Source organism: Drosophila persimilis, unplaced genomic scaffold (assembly GCF_003286085.1).
Source record: "Drosophila persimilis strain 14011-0111.01,24,50 unplaced genomic scaffold, DperRS2 tig00000693-arrow-arrow-pilon, whole genome shotgun sequence".
Lineage (NCBI taxonomy): Eukaryota > Metazoa > Arthropoda > Insecta > Diptera > Drosophilidae > Drosophila > Drosophila persimilis.
Window position 1 is genome coordinate 12228 of NW_020825337.1, and position 22600 is coordinate 34827.

Consider the following 22600-nt stretch of genomic DNA (forward strand, 5'->3'; position numbering starts at 1 on the left):
CGCAGACGTCAACACCAACGTCAACGCCAATGCAGAGCGCCAACGCAACTCTACAGTTATACCCGATACTAAGTCAGTATGGCTCTCCTCCGGCAGACGCCGCTAATATTAAACGACACGACAAAGAGTGCGTGCGAGAGAGACAGAAAATCAGTCTGAGCGTGACGTCGGGCGCTGCGTAGCCACTGCAAATTGATTTGTTCCCTTTGGCTATAAAAATAATCTGATCTGATCCAAATTCAGCAACCTGATATATATGATCATTATCTATGATTCTGCGTTTTTAGTTTTCTCGAATGTGTAATATTGTGGATACAACAGATTTTCGTTCTTTGTGGGGGCGGATGGGTGTGGGGCGAAATTCTGAACATTTTATAGTGAGATCTAACAAAAGTGCGGATACCAAATTAGTTTACTCTAGCCTTAATAGTCTCTGAGATTTGTGGTTGCCCCAGATTTTCGTCCTTTGCGGGGGCGGAAGGGGGTGTGTCGAATCGCTTAACAGCGTCCCCGAGCAGCTCAATCGCTCTCGGGCTATCATACGCTCTCGCTCGCGTGTAAGCTTGCTGCATAGGGCCCGGCAATTTGGCCCGACAGCCCTTGCATGGGCAGTCTTGAGCTAATCGTCGCAGCTATTAGATTAACATCCTCGCATCAATCGTTCGCCCAATCATCCCCATATGTACATACGCGATAAGTTGGTTTACATATGCAAATAAAGTGTGAATTATAAACAGCCTCTCGACTTTCATTAACTTTAAATTGCAACAGTTATTAAAAACGCTTAATAGCTTAACAACTGACTTAAATGAGATAAAACATTTTATCGGTATCAGAGTAGAAAGTTTGAAGACAAAATATATTTGAGTCAAGCTGCATATGTAAAAAGAATTTTAAATAAATTTAACATGGATAGTTGCAATTCAGTCAGTACTCCATTACTAAATAAACTAAATTATGAGTTACTTAACTCAGATGAAGACTACAATGCTCCATGTCGTAACCTTATTGGCTGTTTAATGTACATAATGCTGTGTACACGACCAGATTTAACTACCGCTGTAAATATCTTGAGTAGATATAGTAGCAAGAACAATGCTGAGTTATGGCAATGTTTAAAAAGGGTTATTAGATATTTAAAGGGAACTATTGATATGAAGCTTATATTTAAAAAGAATACATCATTTGAAAATACATTAGTTGGCTATGTAGATTCCGATTGGGGTAGTAATGAGATTGATAGAAAAAGTACAACGGGTTATTTGTTTAAAATTTTCGATTCCAATTTAATTTGTTGGAATACAAAAAGACAGAATTCAGTGGCAGCTTCATCAACTGAAGCTGAATATAAGGCCCTATTGGCTAAAGTCTCTTCTAAATAGAATTAATCTTAAACTCGACAAACCCATTAAAATTTATGAAGACAACTAAGGCTGTATTAGCATTGCAAATAATCCCTCATGTCATAAATGAGCAAAGCATAATGATATAAAATATCATTTTTCAAGACAACAGATAGAAACTAATTAGATATCTCTTGAGTATATTAATACAAACAACCAACTTGCTGACATCTTCACGAAGCCACTACCTGCTGGAAGATTTGCGGAACTGCGGAACAAATTAGGACTACTACAAGAAGAATGATTCCAATTTAATGAAAACATGAACATGATGCTTTATTAACGAATTTATTACATTAATTCATATTTAATTTTTTTTTTTTTGATTTGAACCAAAAGAACTAATGAATTGTTAAAGTAATTATACCCGATACTCAAAATGAGTATTGGGGTATACTAGATTTGTGGTAAAAGTGGATGTGTGTAACGTCCAGAAGGAATCGTTTCCGACCCCATAAAGTATATATATTCTTGATCAGCATCAATAGCCGAGTCGATTGAGCCATGTCTGTCTGTCCGTCTGTCCGTCCGTCCGTCTGTCCGTCCCCTTCAGCGCCTAATGCTCAAAGACTATAAGAGCCAGAGCAACGATGTTTTGGATCCAGACTTCTGTGATATGACACTGCTACAAAAATATTGCAAAACTTTGCCCCGCCCACTTCCGCCCCCACAAAGGGCGAAAATCTGTGGCATCCACAATTTTAAAGATACGAGAAAACAAAAAACGCAGAATCGTAGAGAATGACCATATCTTTTAGACTGCAGAATCTGAATTGGATCGTATTATTATAATAGCCAGCATCACGAAAACAATTTCATTTTTTCTCGCCCTGTCTCTCTCTAACACACAGGTAGCATAGGCGGCTTTGCTTAGAGTAAAACATTAGCGCCTAGATCTCAGAGACTATTAAAGCTAGAGCAACCAAATTTGGTATCCACACTCCTAATATATCGGACCGAGACGAGTTTGTTTCAAAATTTCGCCACACCCCCTTCCGCCCCCGCAAAGGATGCAAATCTGGGGACAATCACAAATCTCAGAGACTATCAACGCTAGAGTAACCAAATTTGGTATCCGCACTTCTGTTAGATCTCACTATAAAACGTATATCTCAAAATTTCGCCCCACCCCCTTCCGCCCACACAAAGAACGAAAATCTGTTGCATCCACAATATTGCAGATTTGAGAAAACTAAAAACGCAGAATCATAGAATCAGATTGCTGAATCTGAATCAGATCAGATCATTTTTATAGCCAAAGGAAACAAATCAATTTGCAGTGGCTACGCAGCGCGTGACGTCACGCTCAGACTGATTTTCTGTCTCTCTCGCACGCACTCTTTGTCGTGTCGTTTAATATTAGCGGCCTCTGCCGGAGGAGAGACATACTGACTTAGTATCGGGTATAACTCTAGAGTTGCGGTGTCCGCAGCAACTCACAACGTTCCCCCTCGTTTTAGTTTAGTTTAGATCTTTGAGCAGAAGCTCCTGGTCTTAATGAAAATACAACTTGGAGATATATACATTATATATATACAGTATAATTACATTATTTTCTTATGGTCATTCACTATGATTGTGCGTTTAATTTTCGCGTATCTTCTAAATTATAGATGCCACAGATTTTTAGTCCATTGTGTGGCTGGAAGAGGGCGGGGCAATTGTAACAGCGAAATCTAACAGGAGTGTGGATAACCAGATGGATGCTGATCATGAATATATATACTTTATATATACTTATATACAAATGCAATAATCCAATAATTGATAGAAGAAGCTCAGATCGATGTCCGTTTTGCTGTAGTAAATTTCAGTGACAACTGTGGCTGCGATTCATCGGAAGACGAGGTGCATAGACGCCCCATGAGCTGCGGCGTTAGTCTATTTATTTCTCAATATCAAGTAGGCTCTTATTAACCAATAGTTTTGCTGTCAATTTCAGACGAGTTTCTCCAAAAATAGATATTTCGCAGAAAAATTGTACTAGTAGGAAAAACAATCCGAAAGTTTTGTTCCTGGCAGAGACTAAAATATACATACAAATATACAAAAATGTCCAATCTCGAAGATTTCTTTTCCAAAAAGGATAACAAAAAGTCAAAAAGAAGTGCCGAATATTTGGCCGCTGAGGAGCTGTACAAAACGCTCGAAGAATCAACGAAGTATTCGTCGGAGGACAACTCCAACCTGGAGGATGCCTTTCAATCGGAGGCATCGGGAACTGATTCTAAAGGAGCCTCAGCTTCGCTGAAATTCGGGATCCGTTTCTCAGATGAGGCCTTCAGCGAAGAGGATGAATGGTCTGACTTCACCGAGGAGAATCGTCGTCAATTTACTTACGTGCCACGCACCTTATCGATGGCGCTTACATCCCCTGTCCCTGCACCTGCCCCATTCGCTGGTGACGATCTGAAGGAGGAGCCGGAGCAGCTGGACACTGGAGGTGATGGCGTTGATGTGGGATCAAAGGATGGGGAACGCGCGCTTGCCACAACATGTCCCTGGCAGAAGTCGGAGCAGGATAGCCAGGGACAATCAGACAGGAAAGCGAATACCCCGGTGGTCAAGAAACAAATCTACATTCCCCCGGCTCTCCGTCAGAGCCAGGGCGACTTTAACAAACGCAAGGCGCAGCCACTTCAGCGCAAGGCTCCGTCTACGATGCCGTTCAAGCCCCAAGCCCCCGATCTCAATAGCCTGGAGTACTTTCCGTCCTTGAGTGACTCAAAGATATTGAAGCGCCCTAAGTAACAGCCGGGACGCCTCTACTTGTTCTGTTCAAATTTAAAATCAACCATAGCTCCCTTAATAATAAATACAACAAGAAGACTCACTCTCCCTATTTTCACCCTGTATATTCTGACAGACAAATTGGCACTCCATAGACCCATTAGCATTACACGACTCGCTGGTGGTCCCCGAGGTGTCATTAGCTCTAAACGAGCCAAATATTTACAATAAAATCGGCTATAGCTTTAAATGCACCCCGTGGACTTCGAGCAAAACCCAACCCAACAGCAGTCCTGAAAAATTTAACTCCCCAATACTAGCCTGGTCTGCAGGAAAACGTGGAAAACGTAAAAAAGGCATGGGTGGCAATTTCTGTGGGGTTCTTCCACGGTTAAAATGTTGTCTGTAATTTTCTTCTCTACTTCTTTTGGCTAATAAATTGAGGTTGATGGAAGTGAAAGTGGTTTGAAAATGAATGAACAAAACGGCTTCGTTATTCAGTAAGCTAGATGTACGTAAAAGGTACTTTTTATTCCCATTGTAATGTGAGTTTAATGTTCTTATGCTACAGCTGGCTTGACATGGGATTACCAACTGATACGAGCACATCATTGGTTTTAATATAATTTATTCATCATTCTGTAGAGGATACAAAATGAAACGAAAAAAGTTAGTTGGGATGGAGCAGCAGAAGGCATTGTTGATTGGAGGATTGGTTGATTGGGTTGGATAAGGCGTGGTTCGTGGGAAGATCAAAGTCGAGTTTAGCAAGCAAACTTAAGTTTGCCATTTGTTCCATATGAGTAATCCATTTTGTACCTATGTAATATAATATTATTTTATACTTAGAAAAATGTATTATCCACTTATTTCTTACATACATCTTTGTCGGGTATTACTGGTTGTAAGCTCGTCCAAAGTAGCGGTCCAGGGCAGGGCGTACACTACATCTTGCCCATTTTGGTGGCCATGTCCACAATTACTTCTAGATTACTCTTCAAAGTCTTCACTTGGTTCAGTACATTCGCGTCCAGTTGCATGAGCACCTCACGGTTCACCTGCTTCATTTTAAGAGGTTTTACCATGAACACGCCCTTTTTGGTGGGTATGTGTACGTCGGCACAGTCCTCCCGCCGATCAGTCTGAACAGCCAGCGGGCTGCCTCCACTGGACAGCACCAACTCTCCGGCGCGTGGAAAACGTAAAAAAGGCATGGGTGGCACTTTCTGTGGGGTTCTTCCACGGTTAAAATTACCCCCGTCCATCGATTGTGTGAGTGAGCGCGGCAGAAGGGAGGTCTGGGGAGTACGCGAACGTCCGCGAGCGGTGCTGATCGAGCTGCTGCGTGCTCGGCTGGTTGGTGGCTCGGGAACTGAAGAGGATAACTGTGAGGCTGTCATAGTAGCAAGTATTTGCATTCACTTACCCTTCCACTTGTAGTCGGTGAAATATTTCAGCTTCAGATTCAAAGACTCCGACATTTTCATCTCAAGCAAATGATTGTCAGTCCGGGCGTGGATGAGCTTGATTTGAGTGTATACCTGATTCTTGGCGCGCTTCTCAAGCTCATCGACCTGCTCCAGAACGGCATCGATCTTGATTTGAGTTAGGCGTACCTTCTCCTCTTGGTCGGCTTTCTCGCGCTTCGCCTGACGCGACACAATTCGGGTGCGAGGCATCTTTCTGAACATCCGACCGACTTATGAATTATGATACTTGCTACAATAATTATAACGAATACAATAATTCACAGGCTACTTGGTTATGAAAAAACATTAACTAGTGCATTATTTCTGAACTGAACTTTATGGAAACATACTAAAATAAATTACATCTAGATACGATTTAGCACGTTGAATGAGAAACAAAACTCAAGGATAGATCGATTTTATCAGTAAAATTGTTGTTTTTTATACCCGATACTCAAAATGAGTATTGGGGTATATTAGATTTGTGGTAAAAGTGGATGTGTGTAACGTCCAGAAGGAATCGTTTCCGACCCCATAAAGTTTATATATTCTTGATCAGCATCAATAGCCGAGTCGATTGAGCCATGTCTGTCTGTCCGTCTGTCCGTCTGTCCGTCCGTCCGTCTGTCCGTCTGTCCGTCCCCTTCAGCGCCTAATGCTCAAAGACTATAAGAGCCAGAGCAACGATGTTTTGGATCCAGACTTCTGTGATATGTCACTGCTACAAAAATATTTCAAAACTTTGCCCGCCCACTTCCGCCCCCACAAAGGGCGAAAATCTGTGGCATCCACAATTTTAAAGATACGATAAAACCAAAAACGCAGAATCGTAGATAATGACCGTATCTTTTAGACTGCGGAATCTGAATTGGATCGTATTATTATTATAGCCAGCATCAAGAAAACAATTTCATTTTTTCTCGCCCTGTCTCTCTCTAACACACAGGTAGCATAGGCGGCTTTGCTTAGAGTAAAACATTAGCGCCTAGATCTCAGAGACTATAAAAGCTAGAGCAACCAAATTTGGTATCCACACTCCTAATATATCGAGACGAGTTTGTTTCAAAATTTCGCCACACCCCCTTCCGCCCCCGCAAAGAATGCAAATCTGGGGATAATCACAAATCTCAGAGACTATCAACGCTAGAGTAACCAAATTTGGTATCCGCACTTCTGTTAGATCTCACTATAAAACGTATATCTCAAAATTTCGCCCCACCCCCTTCCGCCCACACAAAGGACGAAAATCTGTTGCATCCACAATATTGCAAATTCGAGTAAACTAAAAACGCAGAATCATAGAGAATGACCATATCTATCCGGTCGCCGAATCTGGATCAGATCGGATCATTTTTGTAGCCAAAAGCAAGAAATCAATTTTTAGTGGCTACGCAGCGCCCGACGTCACGCTCAGACTGATTTTCTGTCTCTCTCGCACGCACTCTTTGTCGTGTCGTTAAATATTAGCGCCGTCTGCCGGAGGAGAGCCATACTGACTTAGTATCGGGTATAACTCTAGAGTTGCGGTGTCCGCAGCAACTCACAACGTTCCCCCTCGTTTTAGTTTAGTTTAGATCTTTGAGCAGAAGCTCCTGGTCTTAATGAAAATACAACTTGGAGATATATAATTACATTATTTTCTTATGGTCATTCACTATGATTGTGCGTTTAATTTTCGCGTATCTTCTAAATTATAGATGCCACAGATTTTTAGTCCATTGTATGGCTGGAAGGGGGCGGGGCAATTGTAACAGCGAAATCTAACAGGAGTGTGGATAACCAGATGGATGCTGATCATGTATATTTATACTTTATATATACTTATATACAAATGCAATAATCCAATAATTGATAGAAGAAGCTCAGATCGATGTCCGTTTTGCTGTAGTAAATTTCAGTGACAACTGTGGCTGCGATTCATCGGAAGACGAGGTGCATAGACGCCCCATGAGCTGCGGCGTTAGTCTATTTATTTCTCAATATCAAGTAGGCTCTTATTAACCAATAGTTTTGCTGTCAATTTCAGACGAGTTTCTCCAAAAATAGATATTTCGCAGAAAAATTGTACTAGTAGGAAAAACAATCCGAAAGTTTTGTTCCTGGCAGAGACTAAAATATACATACAAATATACAAAAATGTCCAATCTCGAAGATTTCTTTTCCAAAAAGGATAACAAAAAGTCAAAAAGAAGTGCCGAATATTTGGCCGCTGAGGAGCTGTACAAAACGCTCGAAGAATCAACGAAGTATTCGTCGGAGGACAACTCCAACCTGGAGGATGCCTTTCAATCGGAGGCATCGGGAACTGATTCTAAAGGAGCCTCAGCTTCGCTGAAATTCGGGATCCGTTTCTCAGATGAGGCCTTCAGCGAAGAGGATGAATGGTCTGACTTCACCGAGGAGAATCGTCGTCAATTTACTTACGTGCCACGCACCTTATCGATGGCGCTTACATCCCCTGTCCCTGCACCTGCCCCATTCGCTGGTGACGATCTGAAGGAGGAGCCGGAGCAGCTGGACACTGGAGGTGATGGCGTTGATGTGGGATCAAAGGATGGGGAACGCGCGCTTGCCACAACATGTCCCTGGCAGAAGTCGGAGCAGGATAGCCAGGGACAATCAGACAGGAAAGCGAATACCCCGGTGGTCAAGAAACAAATCTACATTCCCCCGGCTCTCCGTCAGAGCCAGGGCGACTTTAACAAACGCAAGGCGCAGCCACTTCAGCGCAAGGCTCCGTCTACGATGCCGTTCAAGCCCCAAGCCCCCGATCTCAATAGCCTGGAGTACTTTCCGTCCTTGAGTGACTCAAAGATATTGAAGCGCCCCAAGTAACAGCCGGGACGCCTCTACTTGTTCTGTTCAAATTTAAAATCAACCATAGCTCCCTTAATAATAAATACAACAAGAAGCCTCACTCTCCCTATTTTCACCCTGTATATTCTGACAGACAAATTGGCACTCCATAGACCCATTAGCATTACACGACTCGCTGGTGGTCCCCGAGGTGTCATTAGCTCTAAACGAGCCAAATATTTACAATAAAATCGGCTATAGCCTTAAATGCACCCCGTGGACTTCGAGCAAAACCCAACCCAACAGCAGTCCTGAAAAATTGAACTCCCCAATACTAGCCTGGTCTGCAGCAATCGGCAAGCTAATGTTGTCTGTAATTTTCTTCTATACTTCTTTTGGCTAATAAATTGAGGTTGATGGAAGTGAAAGTGGTTTGAAAATGAATGAACAAAACGGCTTCGTTATTCAGTAAGCTAGATGTACGTAAAAGGTACTTTTTATTCCCATTGTAATGTGAGTTTAATGTTCTCATGCTACAGCTGGCTTGACATGGGATTACCAACTGATACGAGCACATCATTGGTTTTAATATAATTTATTCATCATTCTGTAGAGGATACAAAATGAAACGAAAAAAGTTAGTTGGGATGGAGCAGCAGAAGGCATTGTTGATTGGAGGATTGGTTGATTGGGTTGGATAAGGCGTGGTTCGTGGGAAGATCAAAGTCGAGTTTAGCAAGCAAACTTAAGTTTGCCATTTGTTCCATATGAGTAATCCATTTTGTACCTATGTAATATAATATTATTTTATACTTAGAAAAATGTATTATCCACTTATTTCTTACATACATCTTTGTCGGGTATTACTGGTAGTAAGCTCGTCCAAAGTAGCGGTCCAGGGCAGGGCGTACACTACATCTTGCCCATTTTGGTGGCCATGTCCACAATTACTTCTAGATTACTCTTCAAAGTCTTCACTTGGTTCAGTACATTCGCGTCCAGTTGCATGAGCACCTCACGGTTCACCTGCTTCATTTTAAGAGGTTTTACCATGACACGCCCTTTTTGGTGGGTATGTGTACGTCGGCACAGTCCTCCCGCCGATCAGTCTGAACAGCCAGCGGGCTGCCTCCACTGGACAGCACCAACTCTCCGGCGCGTGGAAAACGTAAAAAAGGCATGGGTGGCACTTTCTGTGGGGTTCTTCCACGGTTAAAATTACCCCTGTCCATCGATTGTATGAGTGAGCGCGGCAGAAGGGAGGTCTGGGGAGTACGCGAACGTCCGCGAGCGGTGCTGATCGAGCTGCTGCGTGCTCGGCTGGTTGGTGGCTCGGGAACTGAAGAGGATAACTGTGAGGCTGTCATAGTAGCAAGTATTTGCCTTCACTTACCCTTCCACTTGTAGTCGGTGAAATATTTCAGCTTCAGATTCAAAGACTCCGACATTTTCATCTCAAGCAAATGATTGTCAGTCCGGGCGTGGATGAGCTTGATTTGAGTGTATACCTGATTCTTGGCGCGCTTCTCAAGCTCATCGACCTGCTCCAGAACGGCATCGATCTTGATTTGAGTTAGGCGTACCTTCTCCTCTTGGTCGGCTTTCTCGCGCTTCGCCTGACGCGACACAATTCGGGTGCGAGGCATCTTTCTGAACTTCCGACCGACTTATGAATTATGATACTTGCTACAATAATTCTAACGAATACAATAATTCACAGGCTACTTGGTTATGAAAAAACATTAACTAGTGCATTATTTCTGAACTGAACTTTATGGAAACATACTAAAATAAATTACATCTAGATACGATTTAGCACCTTGAATGAGAAACAAAACTCAAGGATAGATCGATTTTATCAGTATGTTTGTTTTTGTTTTTTATACCCGATACTCAAAATGAGTATTGGGGTATATTAGATTTGTGGTAAAAGTGGATGTGTGTAACGTCCAGAAGGAATCGTTTCCGACCCCATAAAGTATATATATTCTTGATCAGCATCAATAGCCGAGTCGATTGAGCCATGTCTGTCTGTCCGTCTGTCCGTCCGTCCGTCTGTCCGTCCCATTCAGCGCCTAATGCTCAAAGACTATAAGAGCTAGAGCAACGATGTTTTGGATCCAGACTTCTGTGATATGTCACTGCTACAAAAATATTTCAAAACCCACGCCCACTTCCGCCCCCACAAAGGGCGAAAATCTGTGGCAAAATTTCGCCACACCCCCTTCCGCCCCCGCAAAGGATGCAAATCTGGGGATAATCACAAATCTCAGAGACTATCAATGCTAGAGTAACCAAATTTGGTATCCGCACTTCTGTTAGATCTCACTATAAAACGTATATCTCAAAATTTCGCCCCACCCCCTTCCGCCCACACAAAGAACGAAAATCTGTTGCATCCACAATATTGCAGATTTGAGAAAACTAAAAACGCAGAATCATAGATAATGACCATATCTATTAGATTGCTGAATCTGAATCAGATCAGATCATTTTTATAGCCAAAGGAAACAAATCAATTTGCAGTGGCTACGCAGCGCGTGACGTCACGCTCAGACTGATTTTCTGTCTCTCTCGCAAGCACTCTTTGTCGTGTCGTTTAATATTAGCGGCCTCTGCCGGAGGAGATCCATACTGACTTAGTATCGGGTATAACTCTAGAGTTGCGGTGTCCGCAGCAACTCACAACGTTCCCCCTCGTTATACCCGAAACTCAAAATGAGTATTGGGGTATATTAGATTTGTGGTAAAAGTGGATGTGTGTAACGTCCAGAAGGAATCGTTTCCGACCCCATAAAGTATATATATTCTTGATCAGCATCAATAGCCGAGTCGATTGAGCCATGTCTGTCTGTCCGTCTGTCCGTCCGTCCGTCTGTCCGTCCCATTCAGCGCCTAATGCTCAAAGACTATAAGAGCTAGAGCAACGATGTTTTGGATCCAGACTTCTGTGATATGTCACTGCTACAAAAATATTTCAAAACCCACGCCCACTTCCGCCCCCACAAAGGGCGAAAATCTGTGGCAAAATTTCGCCACACCCCCTTCCGCCCCCGCAAAGGATGCAAATCTGGGGATAATCACAAATCTCAGAGACTATCAATGCTAGAGTAACCAAATTTGGTATCCGCACTTCTGTTAGATCTCACTATAAAACGTATATCTCAAAATTTCGCCCCACCCCCTTCCGCCCACACAAAGAACGAAAATCTGTTGCATCCACAATATTGCAGATTTGAGAAAACTAAAAACGCAGAATCATAGATAATGACCATATCTATTAGATTGCTGAATCTGAATCAGATCAGATCATTTTTATAGCCAAAGGAAACAAATCAATTTGCAGTGGCTACGCAGCGCGTGACGTCACGCTCAGACTGATTTTCTGTCTCTCTCGCAAGCACTCTTTGTCGTGTCGTTTAATATTAGCGGCCTCTGCCGGAGGATATCCATACTGACTTAGTATCGGGTATAACTCTAGAGTTGCGGTGTCCGCAGCAACTCACAACGTTCCCCCTCGTTATACCCGAAACTCAAAATGAGTATTGGGGTATATTAGATTTGTGGTAAAAGTGGATGTGTGTAACGTCCAGAAGGAATCGTTTCCGACCCCATAAAGTATATATATTCTTGATCAGCATCAATAGCCGAGTCGATTGAGCCATGTCTGTCTGTCCGTCCGTCCGTCTGTCCGTCTGTCCGTCCGTCCGTCTGTCCGTCTGTCCGTCCCCTTCAGCGCCTAATGCTCAAAGACTATAAGAGCTAGAGCAACGATGTTTTGGATCCAGACTTCTGTGATATGTCACTAATACAAAAATATTTCAAAACTTTGCCCGCGCACTTCCGCCCCCACAAAGGGCGAAAATCTGTGGCATCCACAATTTTAAAGATACGAGAAAACCAAAAACGCAGAATCGTAGAGAATGACCATATCTTTTAGACTGCAGAATCTGAATTGGATCGTATTATTATTATAGCCAGCATCACGAAAACAATTTAATTTTTTCTCGCCCTGTCTCTCTCTAACACACACGTAGCATAGGCGGCTTTGCTTAGAGTAAAACATTAGCGCCTAGATCTCAGAGACTATAAAAGCTAGAGCAACGAAATTTGGTATCCACACTCCTAATATATCGGACCGAGACGAGTTTGTTTCAAAATTTCGCCACACCCCCTTCCGCCCCCGCAAAGGATGCAGATCTGGGGATATTCATAAATCTCAGAGACTATTAAGGCTAGAGTAACCAAATTTGGTATCCGCACTCCTGTTAGATCTCACTATAAAACGTATATCTCAAAATTTCGCCCCACCCCCTTCCGCCCACACAAAGGACGAAAATCTGTTGCATCCACAATATTGCAAAATCGAGTAAACTAAAAACGCAGAATCATAGACAATGACCATATCTATCCGGTTGCCGAATCTGGATCAGATCGGATCATTTTTGTAGCCAAAAGCAAGAAATCAATTTTTAGTGGCTACGCAGCGCCCGACGTCACGCTCAGACTGATTTTCTGTCTCTCTCGCACGCACTCTTTGTCGTGTCGTTAAATATTAGCGGCGTCTGCCGGAGGAGAGCCATACTGACTTAGTATCGGGTATAACCGTAGAGTTGCGGTGTCCGCAGCAACTCACAACGTTCCCCCTCGTTTTAGTTTAGTTTAGATCTTTGAGCAGAAGCTCCTGGTCTTAATGAAAATACAACTTGGAGATGTATAATTACATTATTTTCTTATGGTCATTCACTATGATTGTGCGTTTAATTTTCGCGTATCTTCTAAATTATAGATGCCACAGATTTTTAGTCCATTGTATGGCTGGAAGGGGGCGGGGCAATTGTAACAGCGAAATCTAACAGGAGTGTGGATAACCAGATGGATGCTGATCATGAATATATATACTTTATATATACTTATATACAATTGCAATAATCCAATAATTGATAGAAGAAGCTCAGATCGATGTCCGTTTTGCTGTAGTAAATTTCAGTGACAACTGTGGCTGCGATTCATCGGAAGACGAGGTGCATAGACGCCCCATGAGCTGCGGCGCTAGTCTATTTATTTCTCAATATCAAGTAGGCTCTTATTAACCAATAGTTTTGCTGTCAATTTCAGACGAGTTTCTCCAAAAATAGATATTTCGCAGAAAAATTGTACTAGTAGGAAAAACAATCCGAAAGTTTTGTTCCTGGCAGAGACTAAAATATACATACAAATATACAAAAATGTCCAATCTCGAAGATTTCTTTCCAAAAAGGATAACAAAAAGTCAAAAAGAAGTGCCGAATATTTGGCCGCTGAGGAGCTGTACAAAACGCTCGAAGAATCAACGAAGTATTCGTCGGAGGACAACTCCAACCTGGAGGATGCCTTTCAATCGGAGGCATCGGGAACTGATTCTAAAGGAGCCTCAGCTTCGCTGAAATTCGGGATCCGTTTCTCAGATGAGGCCTTCAGCGAAGAGGATGAATGGTCTGACTTCACCGAGGAGAATCGTCGTCAATTTACTTACGTGCCGCGCACCTTATCGATGGCGCTTACATCCCCTGTCCCTGCACCTGCCCCATTCGCTGGTGACGATCTGAAGGAGGAGCCGGAGCAGCTGGACACTGGAGGTGATGGCGTTGATGTGGGATCAAAGGATGGGGAACGCGCGCTTGCCACAACATGTCCCTGGCAGAAGTCGGAGCAGGATAGCCAGGGACAATCAGACAGGAAAGCGAATACCCCGGTGGTCAAGAGCCAGGGCGACTTTAACAAACGCAAGGCGCAGCCACTTCAGCGCAAGGCTCCGTCTACGATGCCGTTCAAGCCCCAAGCCCCCGATCTCAATAGCCTGGAGTACTTTCCGTCCTTGAGTGACTCAAAGATATTGAAGCGCCCCAAGTAACAGCCGGGACGCCTCTACTTGTTCTGTTCAAATTTAAAATCAACCATAGCTCCCTTAATAATAAATACAACAAGAAGACTCACTCTCCCTATTTTCACCCTGTATATTCTGACAGACAAATTGGCACTCCATAGACCCATTAGCATTACACGACTCGCTGGTGGTCCCCGAGGTGTCATTAGCTCTAAACGAGCCAAATATTTACAATAAAATCGGCTATATCCTTAAATGCACCCCGTGGACTTCGAGCAAAACCCAACCCAACAGCAGTCCTGAAAAATTTAACTCCCCAATACTAGCCTGGTCTGCAGCAATCGGCAAGCTAATGTTGTCTGTAATTTTCTTCTCTACTTCTTTTGGCTAATAAATTGAGGTTGATGGAAGTGAAAGTGGTTTGAAAATGAATGAACAAAACGGCTTCGTTATTCAGTAAGCTAGATGTACGTAAAAGGTACTTTTTATTCCCATTGTAATGTGAGTTTAATGTTCTCATGCTACAGCTGGCTTGACATGGGATTACCAACTGATACGAGCACATCATTGGTTTTAATATAATTTATTCATCATTCTGTAGAGGATACAAAATGAAACGAAAAAAGTTAGTTGGGATGGAGCAGCAGAAGGCATTGTTGATTGGAGGATTGGTTGATTGGGTTGGATAAGGCGTGGTTCGTGGCAAGATCAAAGTCGAGTTTAGCAAGCAAACTTAAGTTTGCCATTTGTTCCATATGAGTAATCCATTTTGTACCTATGTAATATAATATTATTTTATACTTAGAAAAATGTATTATCCACTTATTTCTTACATACATCTTTGTCGGGTATTACTGGTTGTAAGCTCGTCCAAAGTAGCACAATTACTTCTAGATTACTCTTTAAAGTCTTCACTTGGTTCAGTACATTCGCGTCCAGTTGCATGAGCACCTCACGGTTCACCTGCTTCATTTTAAGAGGTTTTACTATGAACACGCCCTTTTTGGTGGGTATGTGTACGTCGGAACAGTCCTCCCGCCGATCAGTCTGAACAGCCAGCGGGCTGCCTCCGCTGGACAGCACCAACTCTCCGGCGCGTGGAAAACGTAAAAAAGGCATGGGTGGCACTTTCTGTGGGGTTCTTCCACGGTTAAAATTACCCCTGTCCATCGATTGTGTGAGTGAGCGCGGCAGAAGGGAGGTCTGGGGAGTACGCGAACGTCCGCGAGCGGTGCTGATCGAGCTGCTGCGTGCTCGGCTGGTTGGTGGCTCGGGAACTGAAGAGGATAACTGTGAGGCTGTCATAGTAGCAAGTATTTGCATTCACTTACCCTTCCACTTGTAGTCGGTGAAATATTTCAGCTTCAGATTCAAAGACTCCGACATTTTCATCTCAAGCAAATGATTGTCAGTCCGGGCGTGGATGAGCTTGATTTGAGTGTATACCTGATTCTTGGCGCGCTTCTCAAGCTCATCGACCTGCTCCAGAACGGCATCGATCTTGATTTGAGTTAGGCGTACCTTCTCCTCTTGGTCGGCTTTCTCGCGCTTCGCCTGACGCGACACAATTCGGGTGCGAGGCATCTTTCTGAACTTCCGACCGACTTATGAATTATGATACTTGCTACAATAATTCTAACGAATACAATAATTCACAGGCTACTTGGTTATGAAAAAACATTAACTAGTGCATTATTTCTGAACTGAACTTTATGGAAACATACTAAAATAAATTACATCTAGATACGATTTAGCACGTTGAATGAGAAACAAAACTCAAGGATAGATCGATTTTATCAGTAAAATTGTTGTTTTTTATACCCGATACTCAAAATGAGTATTGGGGTATATTAGATTTGTGGTAAAAGTGGATGTGTGTAACGTCCAGAAGGAATCGTTTCCGACCCCATAAAGTATATATATTCTTGATCAGCATCAATAGCCGAGTCGATTGAGCCATGTCTGTCTGTCCGTCTGTCCGTCTGTCCGTCCGTCCGTCTGTCCGTCCCCTTCAGCGCCTAATGCTCAAAGACTATAAGAGCTAGAGCAACGATGTTTTGGATCCAGACTTCTGTGATATGTCACTGCTACAAAAATATTTCAAAACCCACGCCCACTTCCGCCCCCACAAAGGGCGAAAATCTGTGGCAAAATTTCGCCACACCCCCTTCCGCCCCCGCAAAGGATGCAAATCTGGGGATAATCACAAATCTCAGAGACTATCAACGCTAGAGTAACCAAATTTGGTATCCGCACTTCTGTTAGATCTCACTATAAAACGTATATCTCAAAATTTCGCCCCACCCCCTTCCGCCCACACAAAAAACGAAAATCTGTTGCATCCACAATATTGCAGATTTGAGAAAACTAAAAACGCAGAATCATAGATAATGACCATATCTATTAGATTGCTAAATCTGGATCAGATCAGATCATTTTTATAGCCAAAAGGAACAAATCAATTTGCAGTGGCTACGCAGCGCCCGACGTCACGCTCAGACTGATTTTCTGTCTCTCTCGCACGCACTCTTTGTCGTGTCGTTAAATATTAGCGGCGTCTGCCGGAGGAGAGCCATACTGACTTAGTATCGGGTATAACCGTAGAGTTGCGGTGTCCGCAGCAACTCACAACGTTCCCCCTCGTTTTAGTTTAGTTTAGATCTTTGAGCAGAAGCTCCTGGTCTTAATGAAAATACAACTTGGAGATGTATACATTATATATATACAGTATAATTACATTATTTTCTTATGGTCATTCACTATGATTGTGCGTTTAATTTTCGCGTATCTTCTAAATTATAGATGCCACAGATTTTTAGTCCATTGTATGGCTGGAAGGGGGCGGGGCAATTGTAACAGCGAAATCTAACAGGAGTGTGGATAACCAGATGGATGCTGATCATGAATATATATACTTTATATATACTTATATACAAATGCAATAATCCAATAATTGATAGAAGAAGCTCAGATCGATGTCCGTTTTGCTGTAGTAAATTTCAGTGACAACTGTGGCTGCGATTCATCGGAAGACGAGGTGCATAGACGCCCCATGAGCTGCGGCGTTAGTCTATTTATTTCTCAATATCAAGTAGGCTCTTATTAACCAATAGTTTTGCTGTCAATTTCAGACGAGTTTCTCCAAAAATAGATATTTCGCAGAAAAATTGTACTAGTAGGAAAAACAACCCGAAAGTTTTGTTCCTGGCAGAGACTAAAATATACATACAAATATACAAAAATGTCCAATCTCGAAGATTTCTTTTCCAAAAAGAATAACAAAAAGTCAAAAAGAAGTGCCGAATATTTGGCCGCTGAGGAGCTGTACAAAACGCTCGAAGAATCAACGAAGTATTCGTCGGAGGACAACTCCAACCTGGAGGATGCCTTTCAATCGGAGGCATCGGGAACTGATTCTAAAGGAGCCTCAGCTTCGCTGAAATTCGGGATCCGTTTCTCAGATGAGGCCTTCAGCGAAGAGGATGAATGGTCTGACTTCACCGAGGAGAATCGTCGTCAATTTACTTACGTGCCGCGCACCTTATCGATGGCGCTTACATCCCCTGTCCCTGCACCTGCCCCATTCGCTGGTGACGATCTGAAGGAGGAGCCGGAGCAGCTGGACACTGGAGGTGATGGCGTTGATGTGGGATCAAAGGATGGGGAACGCGCGCTTGCCACAACATGTCCCTGGCAGAAGTCGGAGCATGATAGCCAGGGACAATCAGACAGGAAAGCGAATACCCCGGTGGTCAAGAAACAAATCTACATTCCCCCGGCTCTCCGTCAGAGCCAGGGCGACTTTAACAAACGCAAGGCGCAGCCACTTCAGCGCAAGGCCCCGTCTACGATGCCGTTCAAGCCCCAAGCCCCCGATCTCAATAGCCTGGAGTACTTTCCGTCCTTGAGTGACTCAAAGATATTGAAGCGCCCCAAGTAACAGCCGGGACGCCTCTACTTGTTCTGTTCAAATTTAAAATCAACCATAGCTCCCTTAATAATAAATACAACAAGAAGACTCACTCTCCCTATTTTCACCCTGTATATTCTGACAGACAAATTGGCACTCCATAGACCCATTAGCATTACACGACTCGCTGGTGGTCCCCGAGGTGTCATTAGCTCTAAACGAGCCAAATATTTACAATAAAATCGGCTATATCCTTAAATGCACCCCGTGGACTTCGAGCAAAACCCAACCCAACAGCAGTCCTGAAAAATTGAACTCCCCAATACTAGCCTGGTCTGCAGCAATCGGCAAGCTAATGTTGTCTGTAATTTTCTTCTCTACTTCTTTTGGCTAATAAATTGAGGTTGATGGAAGTGAAAGTGGTTTGAAAATGAATGAACAAAACGGCTTCGTTATTCAGTAAGCTAGATGTACGTAAAAGGTACTTTTTATTCCCATTGTAATGTGAGTTTAATGTTCTCATGCTACAGCTGGCTTGACATGGGATTACCAACTGATACGAGCACATCATTGGTTTTAATATAATTTATTCATCATTCTGTAGAGGATACAAAATGAAACGAAAAAAGTTAGTTGGGATGGAGCAGCAGAAGGCATTGTTGATTGGAGGATTGGTTGATTGGGTTGGATAAGGCGTGGTTCGTGGCAAGATCAAAGTCGAGTTTAGCAAGCAAACTTAAGTTTGCCATTTGTTCCATATGAGTAATCCATTTTGTACCTATGTAATATAATATTATTTTATACTTAGAAAAATGTATTATCCACTTATTTCTTACATACATCTTTGTCGGGTATTACTGGTTGTAAGCTCGTCCAAAGTAGCGGTCCAGGGCAGGGCGTACACTACATCTTGCCCATTTTGGTGGCCATGTCCACAATTACTTCTAGATTACTCTTCAAAGTCTTCACTTGGTTCAGTACATTCGCGTCCAGTTGCATGAGCACCTCACGGTTCACCTGCTTCATTTTAAGAGGTTTTACTATGAACACGCCCTTTTTGGTGGGTATGTGTACGTCGGAACAGTCCTCCCGCCGATCAGTCTGAACAGCCAGCGGGCTGCCTCCACTGGACAGCACCAACTCTCCGGCGCGTGGAAAACGTAAAAAAGGCATGGGTGGCACTTTCTGTGGGGTTCTTCCACGGTTAAAATTACCCCTGTCCATCGATTGTGTGAGTGAGCGCGGCAGAAGGGAGGTCTGGGGAGTACGCGAACGTCCGCGAGCGGTGCTGATCGAGCTGCTGCGTGCTCGGCTGGTTGGTGGCTCGGGAACTGAAGAGGATAACTGTGAGGCTGTCATAGTAGCAAGTATTTGCATTCACTTACCCTTCCACTTGTAGTCGGTGAAATATTTCAGCTTCAGATTCAAAGACTCCGACATTTTCATCTCAAGCAAATGATTGTCAGTCCGGGCGTGGATGAGCTTGATTTGAGTGTATACCTGATTCTTGGCGCGCTTCTCAAGCTCATCGACCTGCTCCAGAACGGCATCGATCTTGATTTGAGTTAGGCGTACCTTCTCCTCTTGGTCGGCTTTCTCGCGCTTCGCCTGACGCGACACAATTCGGGTGCGAGGCATCTTTCTGAACTTCCGACCGACTTATGAATTATGATACTTGCTACAATAATTCTAACGAATACAATAATTCACAGGCTACTTGGTTATGAAAAAACATTAACTAGTGCATTATTTCTGAACTGAACTTTATGGAAACATACTAAAATAAATTACATCTAGATACGATTTAGCACGTTGAATGAGAAACAAAACTCAAGGATAGATCGATTTTATCAGTAAAATTGTTGTTTTTTATACCCGATACTCAAAATGAGTATTGGGGTATATTAGATTTGTGGTAAAAGTGGATGTGTGTAACGTCCAGAAGGAATCGTTTCCGACCCCATAAAGTATATATATTCTTGATTAGCATCAATAGCCGAGTCGATTGAGCCATGTCTGTCTGTCCGTCTGTCCGTCCGTCCGTCTGTCCGTCCCCTTCAGCGCCTAATGCTCAAAGACTATAAGAGCCAGAGCAACGATGTTTTGGATCCAGACTTCTGTGATATGTCACTGCTACAAAAATATTGCAAAACTTTGCCCCGCCCACTTCCGCCCCCACAAAGGGCGAAAATCTGTGGCATCCACAATTTTAAAGATACGAGAACACCAAAAACGCAGAATCGTAGAGAATGACCATATCTTTTAGACTGCAGAATCTGAATTGGATCGTATTATTATTATAGCCAGCATCACGAAAACAATTTAATTTTTTCTCGCCCTGTCTCTCTCTAACACACACGTAGCATAGGCGGCTTTGCTTAGAGTAAAACATTAGCGCCTAGATCTCAGAGACTATAAAAGCTAGAGCAACGAAATTTGGTATCCACACTCCTAATATATCGGACCGAGACGAGTTTGTTTCAAAATTTCGCCACACCCGCTTCCGCCCCCGCAAAGGATGCAGATCTGGGGATATTCATAAATCTCAGAGACTATCAACGCTAGAGTAACCAAATTTGGTATCCGCACTTCTGTTAGATCTCACTATAAAACGTATATCTCAAAATTTCGCCCCACCCCCTTCCGCCCACACAAAAAACGAAAATCTGTTGCATCCACAATATTGCAGATTTGAGAAAACTAAAAACGCAGAATCATAGAGAATGACCATATCTATCCGGTCGCCGAATCTGGATCAGATCGGATCATTTTTGTAGCCAAAAGCAAGAAATTAATTTTTAGTGGCTACGCAGCGCCCGACGTCACGCTCAGACTGATTTTCTGTCTCTCTCGCACGCACTCTTTGTCGTGTCGTTAAATATTAGCGGCGTCTGCCGGAGGAGAGCCATACTGACTTAGTATCGGGTATAACCGTAGAGTTGCGGTGTCCGCAGCAACTCACAACGTTCCCCCTCGTTTTAGTTTAGTTTAGATCTTTGAGCAGAAGCTCCTGGTCTTAATGAAAATACAACTTGGAGATGTATAATTACATTATTTTCTTATGGTCATTCACTATGATTGTGCGTTTAATTTTCGCGTATCTTCTAAATTATAGATGCCACAGATTTTTAGTCCATTGTATGGCTGGAAGGGGGCGGGGCAATTGTAACAGCGAAATCTAACAGGAGTGTGGATAACCAGATGGATGCTGATCATGAATATATATACTTTATATATACTTATATACAAATGCAATAATCCAATAATTGATAGAAGAAGCTCAGATCGATGTCCGTTTTGCTGTAGTAAATTTCAGTGACAACTGTGGCTGCGATTCATCGGAAGACGAGGTGCATAGACGCCCCATGAGCTGCGGCGTTAGTCTATTTATTTCTCAATATCAAGTAGGCTCTTATTAACCAATAGTTTTGCTGTCAATTTCAGACGAGTTTCTCCAAAAATAGATATTTCGCAGAAAAATTGTACTAGTAGGAAAAACAATCCGAAAGTTTTGTTCCTGGCAGAGACTAAAATATACATACAAATATACAAAAATGTCCAATCTCGAAGATTTCTTTTCCAAAAAGGATAACAAAAAGTCAAAAAGAAATGCCGAATATTTGGCCGCTGAGGAGCTGTACAAAACGCTCGAAGAATCAACGAAGTATTCGTCGGAGGACAACTCCAACCTGGAGGATGCCTTTCAATCGGAGGCATCGGGAACTGATTCTAAAGGAGCCTCAGCTTCGCTGAAATTCGGGATCCGTTTCTCAGATGAGGCCTTCAGCGAAGAGGATGAATGGTCTGACTTCACCGAGGAGAATCGTCGTCAATTTACTTACGTGCCGCGCACCTTATCGATGGCGCTTACATCCCCTGTCCCTGCACCTGCCCCATTCGCTGGTGACGATCTGAAGGAGGAGCCGGAGCAGCTGGACACTGGAGGTGATGGCGTTGATGTGGGATCAAAGGATGGGGAACGCGCGCTTGCCACAACATGTCCCTGGCAGAAGTCGGAGCAGGATAGCCAGGGACAATCAGACAGGAAAGCGAATACCCCGGTGGTCAAGAAACAAATCTACATTCCCCCGGCTCTCCGTCAGAGCCAGGGCGACTTTAACAAACGCAAGGCGCAGCCACTTCAGCGCAAGGCTCCGTCTACGATGCCGTTCAAGCCCCAAGCCCCCGATCTCAATAGCCTGGAGTACTTTCCGTCCTTGAGTGACTCAAAGATATTGAAGCGCCCCAAGTAACAGCCGGGACGCCTCTACTTGTTCTGTTCAAATTTAAAATCAACCATAGCTCCCTTAATAATAAATACAACAAGAAGACTCACTCTCCCTATTTTCACCCTGTATATTCTGACAGACAAATTGGCACTCCATAGACCCATTAGCATTACACGACTCGCTGGTGGTCCCCGAGG

The 22600-nt window shown here is 43.2% G+C and overlaps 7 protein-coding genes and 1 pseudogene across 11 annotated transcripts; 4 read left to right on the forward strand and 4 right to left on the reverse strand.

The window, feature by feature from the left end:
- The first annotated feature begins 3440 nt into the window (after positions 1 to 3440).
- LOC113566430 (protein CDV3 homolog) lies at positions 3441 to 14382 on the forward strand. Of its 2 annotated transcripts, XM_026991913.1 has the most exons (2): positions 3441 to 4010; positions 14148 to 14382. In XM_026991913.1, the coding sequence occupies exons 1-2, from the start codon at positions 3456 to 3458 to the stop codon at positions 14289 to 14291; spliced, it is 699 nt and encodes a 232-aa protein (XP_026847714.1). In that variant the 5' UTR covers positions 3441 to 3455; the 3' UTR covers positions 14292 to 14382. The 2 variants fall into 2 exon arrangements, with proteins under 2 accessions (XP_026847714.1, XP_026847713.1); XM_026991912.1 differs by lacking the exon at positions 14148 to 14382 and having other exon boundaries at positions 3441 to 4245.
- On the reverse strand, positions 4745 to 5825 carry LOC113566433 (borealin-like). 2 transcript variants are annotated; one of them, XM_026991917.1, is made up of 3 exons: positions 5560 to 5825; positions 5015 to 5505; positions 4745 to 4952 (listed from the first exon to the last, which is right to left on the reverse strand). In XM_026991917.1, exons 1-2 carry the CDS (start codon positions 5822 to 5824, stop codon positions 5078 to 5080), a joined length of 693 nt encoding a protein of 230 aa, XP_026847718.1. In that variant the 5' UTR covers position 5825; the 3' UTR covers positions 4745 to 4952; positions 5015 to 5077. The 2 variants fall into 2 exon arrangements, with proteins under 2 accessions (XP_026847718.1, XP_026847719.1); XM_026991918.1 differs by having other exon boundaries at positions 5011 to 5505.
- Positions 7724 to 8519, forward strand: LOC113566432 (protein CDV3 homolog). Its single transcript, XM_026991916.1, has one exon. It carries the CDS (start codon positions 7739 to 7741, stop codon positions 8435 to 8437), a length of 699 nt encoding a protein of 232 aa, XP_026847717.1. The 5' UTR covers positions 7724 to 7738; the 3' UTR covers positions 8438 to 8519.
- LOC6604276 lies at positions 8978 to 10044 on the reverse strand (annotated as a pseudogene).
- A 449-nt stretch (positions 14383 to 14831) lies between the features above and the next one.
- LOC113566429 (borealin-like) lies at positions 14832 to 15878 on the reverse strand. 2 transcript variants are annotated; one of them, XM_026991910.1, is made up of 3 exons: positions 15596 to 15878; positions 15098 to 15541; positions 14832 to 15039 (listed from the first exon to the last, which is right to left on the reverse strand). In XM_026991910.1, the coding sequence occupies exons 1-3, from the start codon at positions 15846 to 15848 to the stop codon at positions 14891 to 14893; spliced, it is 846 nt and encodes a 281-aa protein (XP_026847711.1). In that variant the 5' UTR covers positions 15849 to 15878; the 3' UTR covers positions 14832 to 14890. The 2 variants fall into 2 exon arrangements, with proteins under 2 accessions (XP_026847711.1, XP_026847712.1); XM_026991911.1 differs by having other exon boundaries at positions 14930 to 15039; positions 15102 to 15541; positions 15596 to 15848.
- Positions 15879 to 17505: 1627 nt separating this feature from the next.
- Positions 17506 to 18295, forward strand: LOC113566431. The gene has a single exon (XM_026991914.1). The coding sequence runs from the start codon at positions 17506 to 17508 to the stop codon at positions 18202 to 18204; it is 699 nt and encodes a 232-aa protein (XP_026847715.1). The 3' UTR covers positions 18205 to 18295.
- Positions 18296 to 18744: 449 nt separating this feature from the next.
- LOC6603967 (borealin) lies at positions 18745 to 19812 on the reverse strand. Of its 2 annotated transcripts, none has more exons than XM_026991903.1 (3): positions 19560 to 19812; positions 19015 to 19505; positions 18745 to 18952 (listed from the first exon to the last, which is right to left on the reverse strand). In XM_026991903.1, exons 1-2 carry the CDS (start codon positions 19810 to 19812, stop codon positions 19078 to 19080), a joined length of 681 nt encoding a protein of 226 aa, XP_026847704.1. In that variant the 3' UTR covers positions 18745 to 18952; positions 19015 to 19077. The 2 variants fall into 2 exon arrangements, with proteins under 2 accessions (XP_026847704.1, XP_026847705.1); XM_026991904.1 differs by having other exon boundaries at positions 19011 to 19505.
- Positions 19813 to 21713: 1901 nt separating this feature from the next.
- Positions 21714 to 22518, forward strand: LOC113566422 (protein CDV3 homolog). The gene has a single exon (XM_026991895.1). It carries the CDS (start codon positions 21729 to 21731, stop codon positions 22425 to 22427), a length of 699 nt encoding a protein of 232 aa, XP_026847696.1. The 5' UTR covers positions 21714 to 21728; the 3' UTR covers positions 22428 to 22518.
- The last annotated feature ends 82 nt before the right edge of the window (positions 22519 to 22600 follow it).

Coding starts and splice junctions, on each gene's coding strand:
- LOC113566433 (XM_026991917.1), bottom strand. CDS start 5,824: ATGTTCAGAAAGATGCCTCGCACCCGAATTGTGTCGCGTCAGGCGAAG. Junction 5,506..5,559: donor CACCGACTACAAGTGGAAGG/GTAAGTGAATGC, acceptor TATCCTCTTCAG/TTCCCGAGCCACCAACCAGC.
- LOC6603967 (XM_026991903.1), bottom strand. CDS start 19,812: ATGCCTCGCACCCGAATTGTGTCGCGTCAGGCGAAGCGCGAGAAAGCC. Junction 19,506..19,559: donor CACCGACTACAAGTGGAAGG/GTAAGTGAATGC, acceptor TATCCTCTTCAG/TTCCCGAGCCACCAACCAGC.
- LOC113566429 (XM_026991910.1), bottom strand. CDS start 15,848: ATGCCTCGCACCCGAATTGTGTCGCGTCAGGCGAAGCGCGAGAAAGCC. Junction 15,542..15,595: donor CACCGACTACAAGTGGAAGG/GTAAGTGAATGC, acceptor TATCCTCTTCAG/TTCCCGAGCCACCAACCAGC. Junction 15,040..15,097: donor AATACCCGACAAAGATGTAT/GTAAGAAATAAG, acceptor TATATTACATAG/GTACAAAATGGATTACTCAT.
- LOC113566432 (XM_026991916.1), top strand. CDS start 7,739: ATGTCCAATCTCGAAGATTTCTTTTCCAAAAAGGATAACAAAAAGTCA.
- LOC113566430 (XM_026991913.1), top strand. CDS start 3,456: ATGTCCAATCTCGAAGATTTCTTTTCCAAAAAGGATAACAAAAAGTCA. Junction 4,011..14,147: donor CGGCTCTCCGTCAGAGCCAG/GGCGACTTTAAC, acceptor GTCAAGAGCCAG/GGCGACTTTAACAAACGCAA.
- LOC113566431 (XM_026991914.1), top strand. CDS start 17,506: ATGTCCAATCTCGAAGATTTCTTTTCCAAAAAGAATAACAAAAAGTCA.
- LOC113566422 (XM_026991895.1), top strand. CDS start 21,729: ATGTCCAATCTCGAAGATTTCTTTTCCAAAAAGGATAACAAAAAGTCA.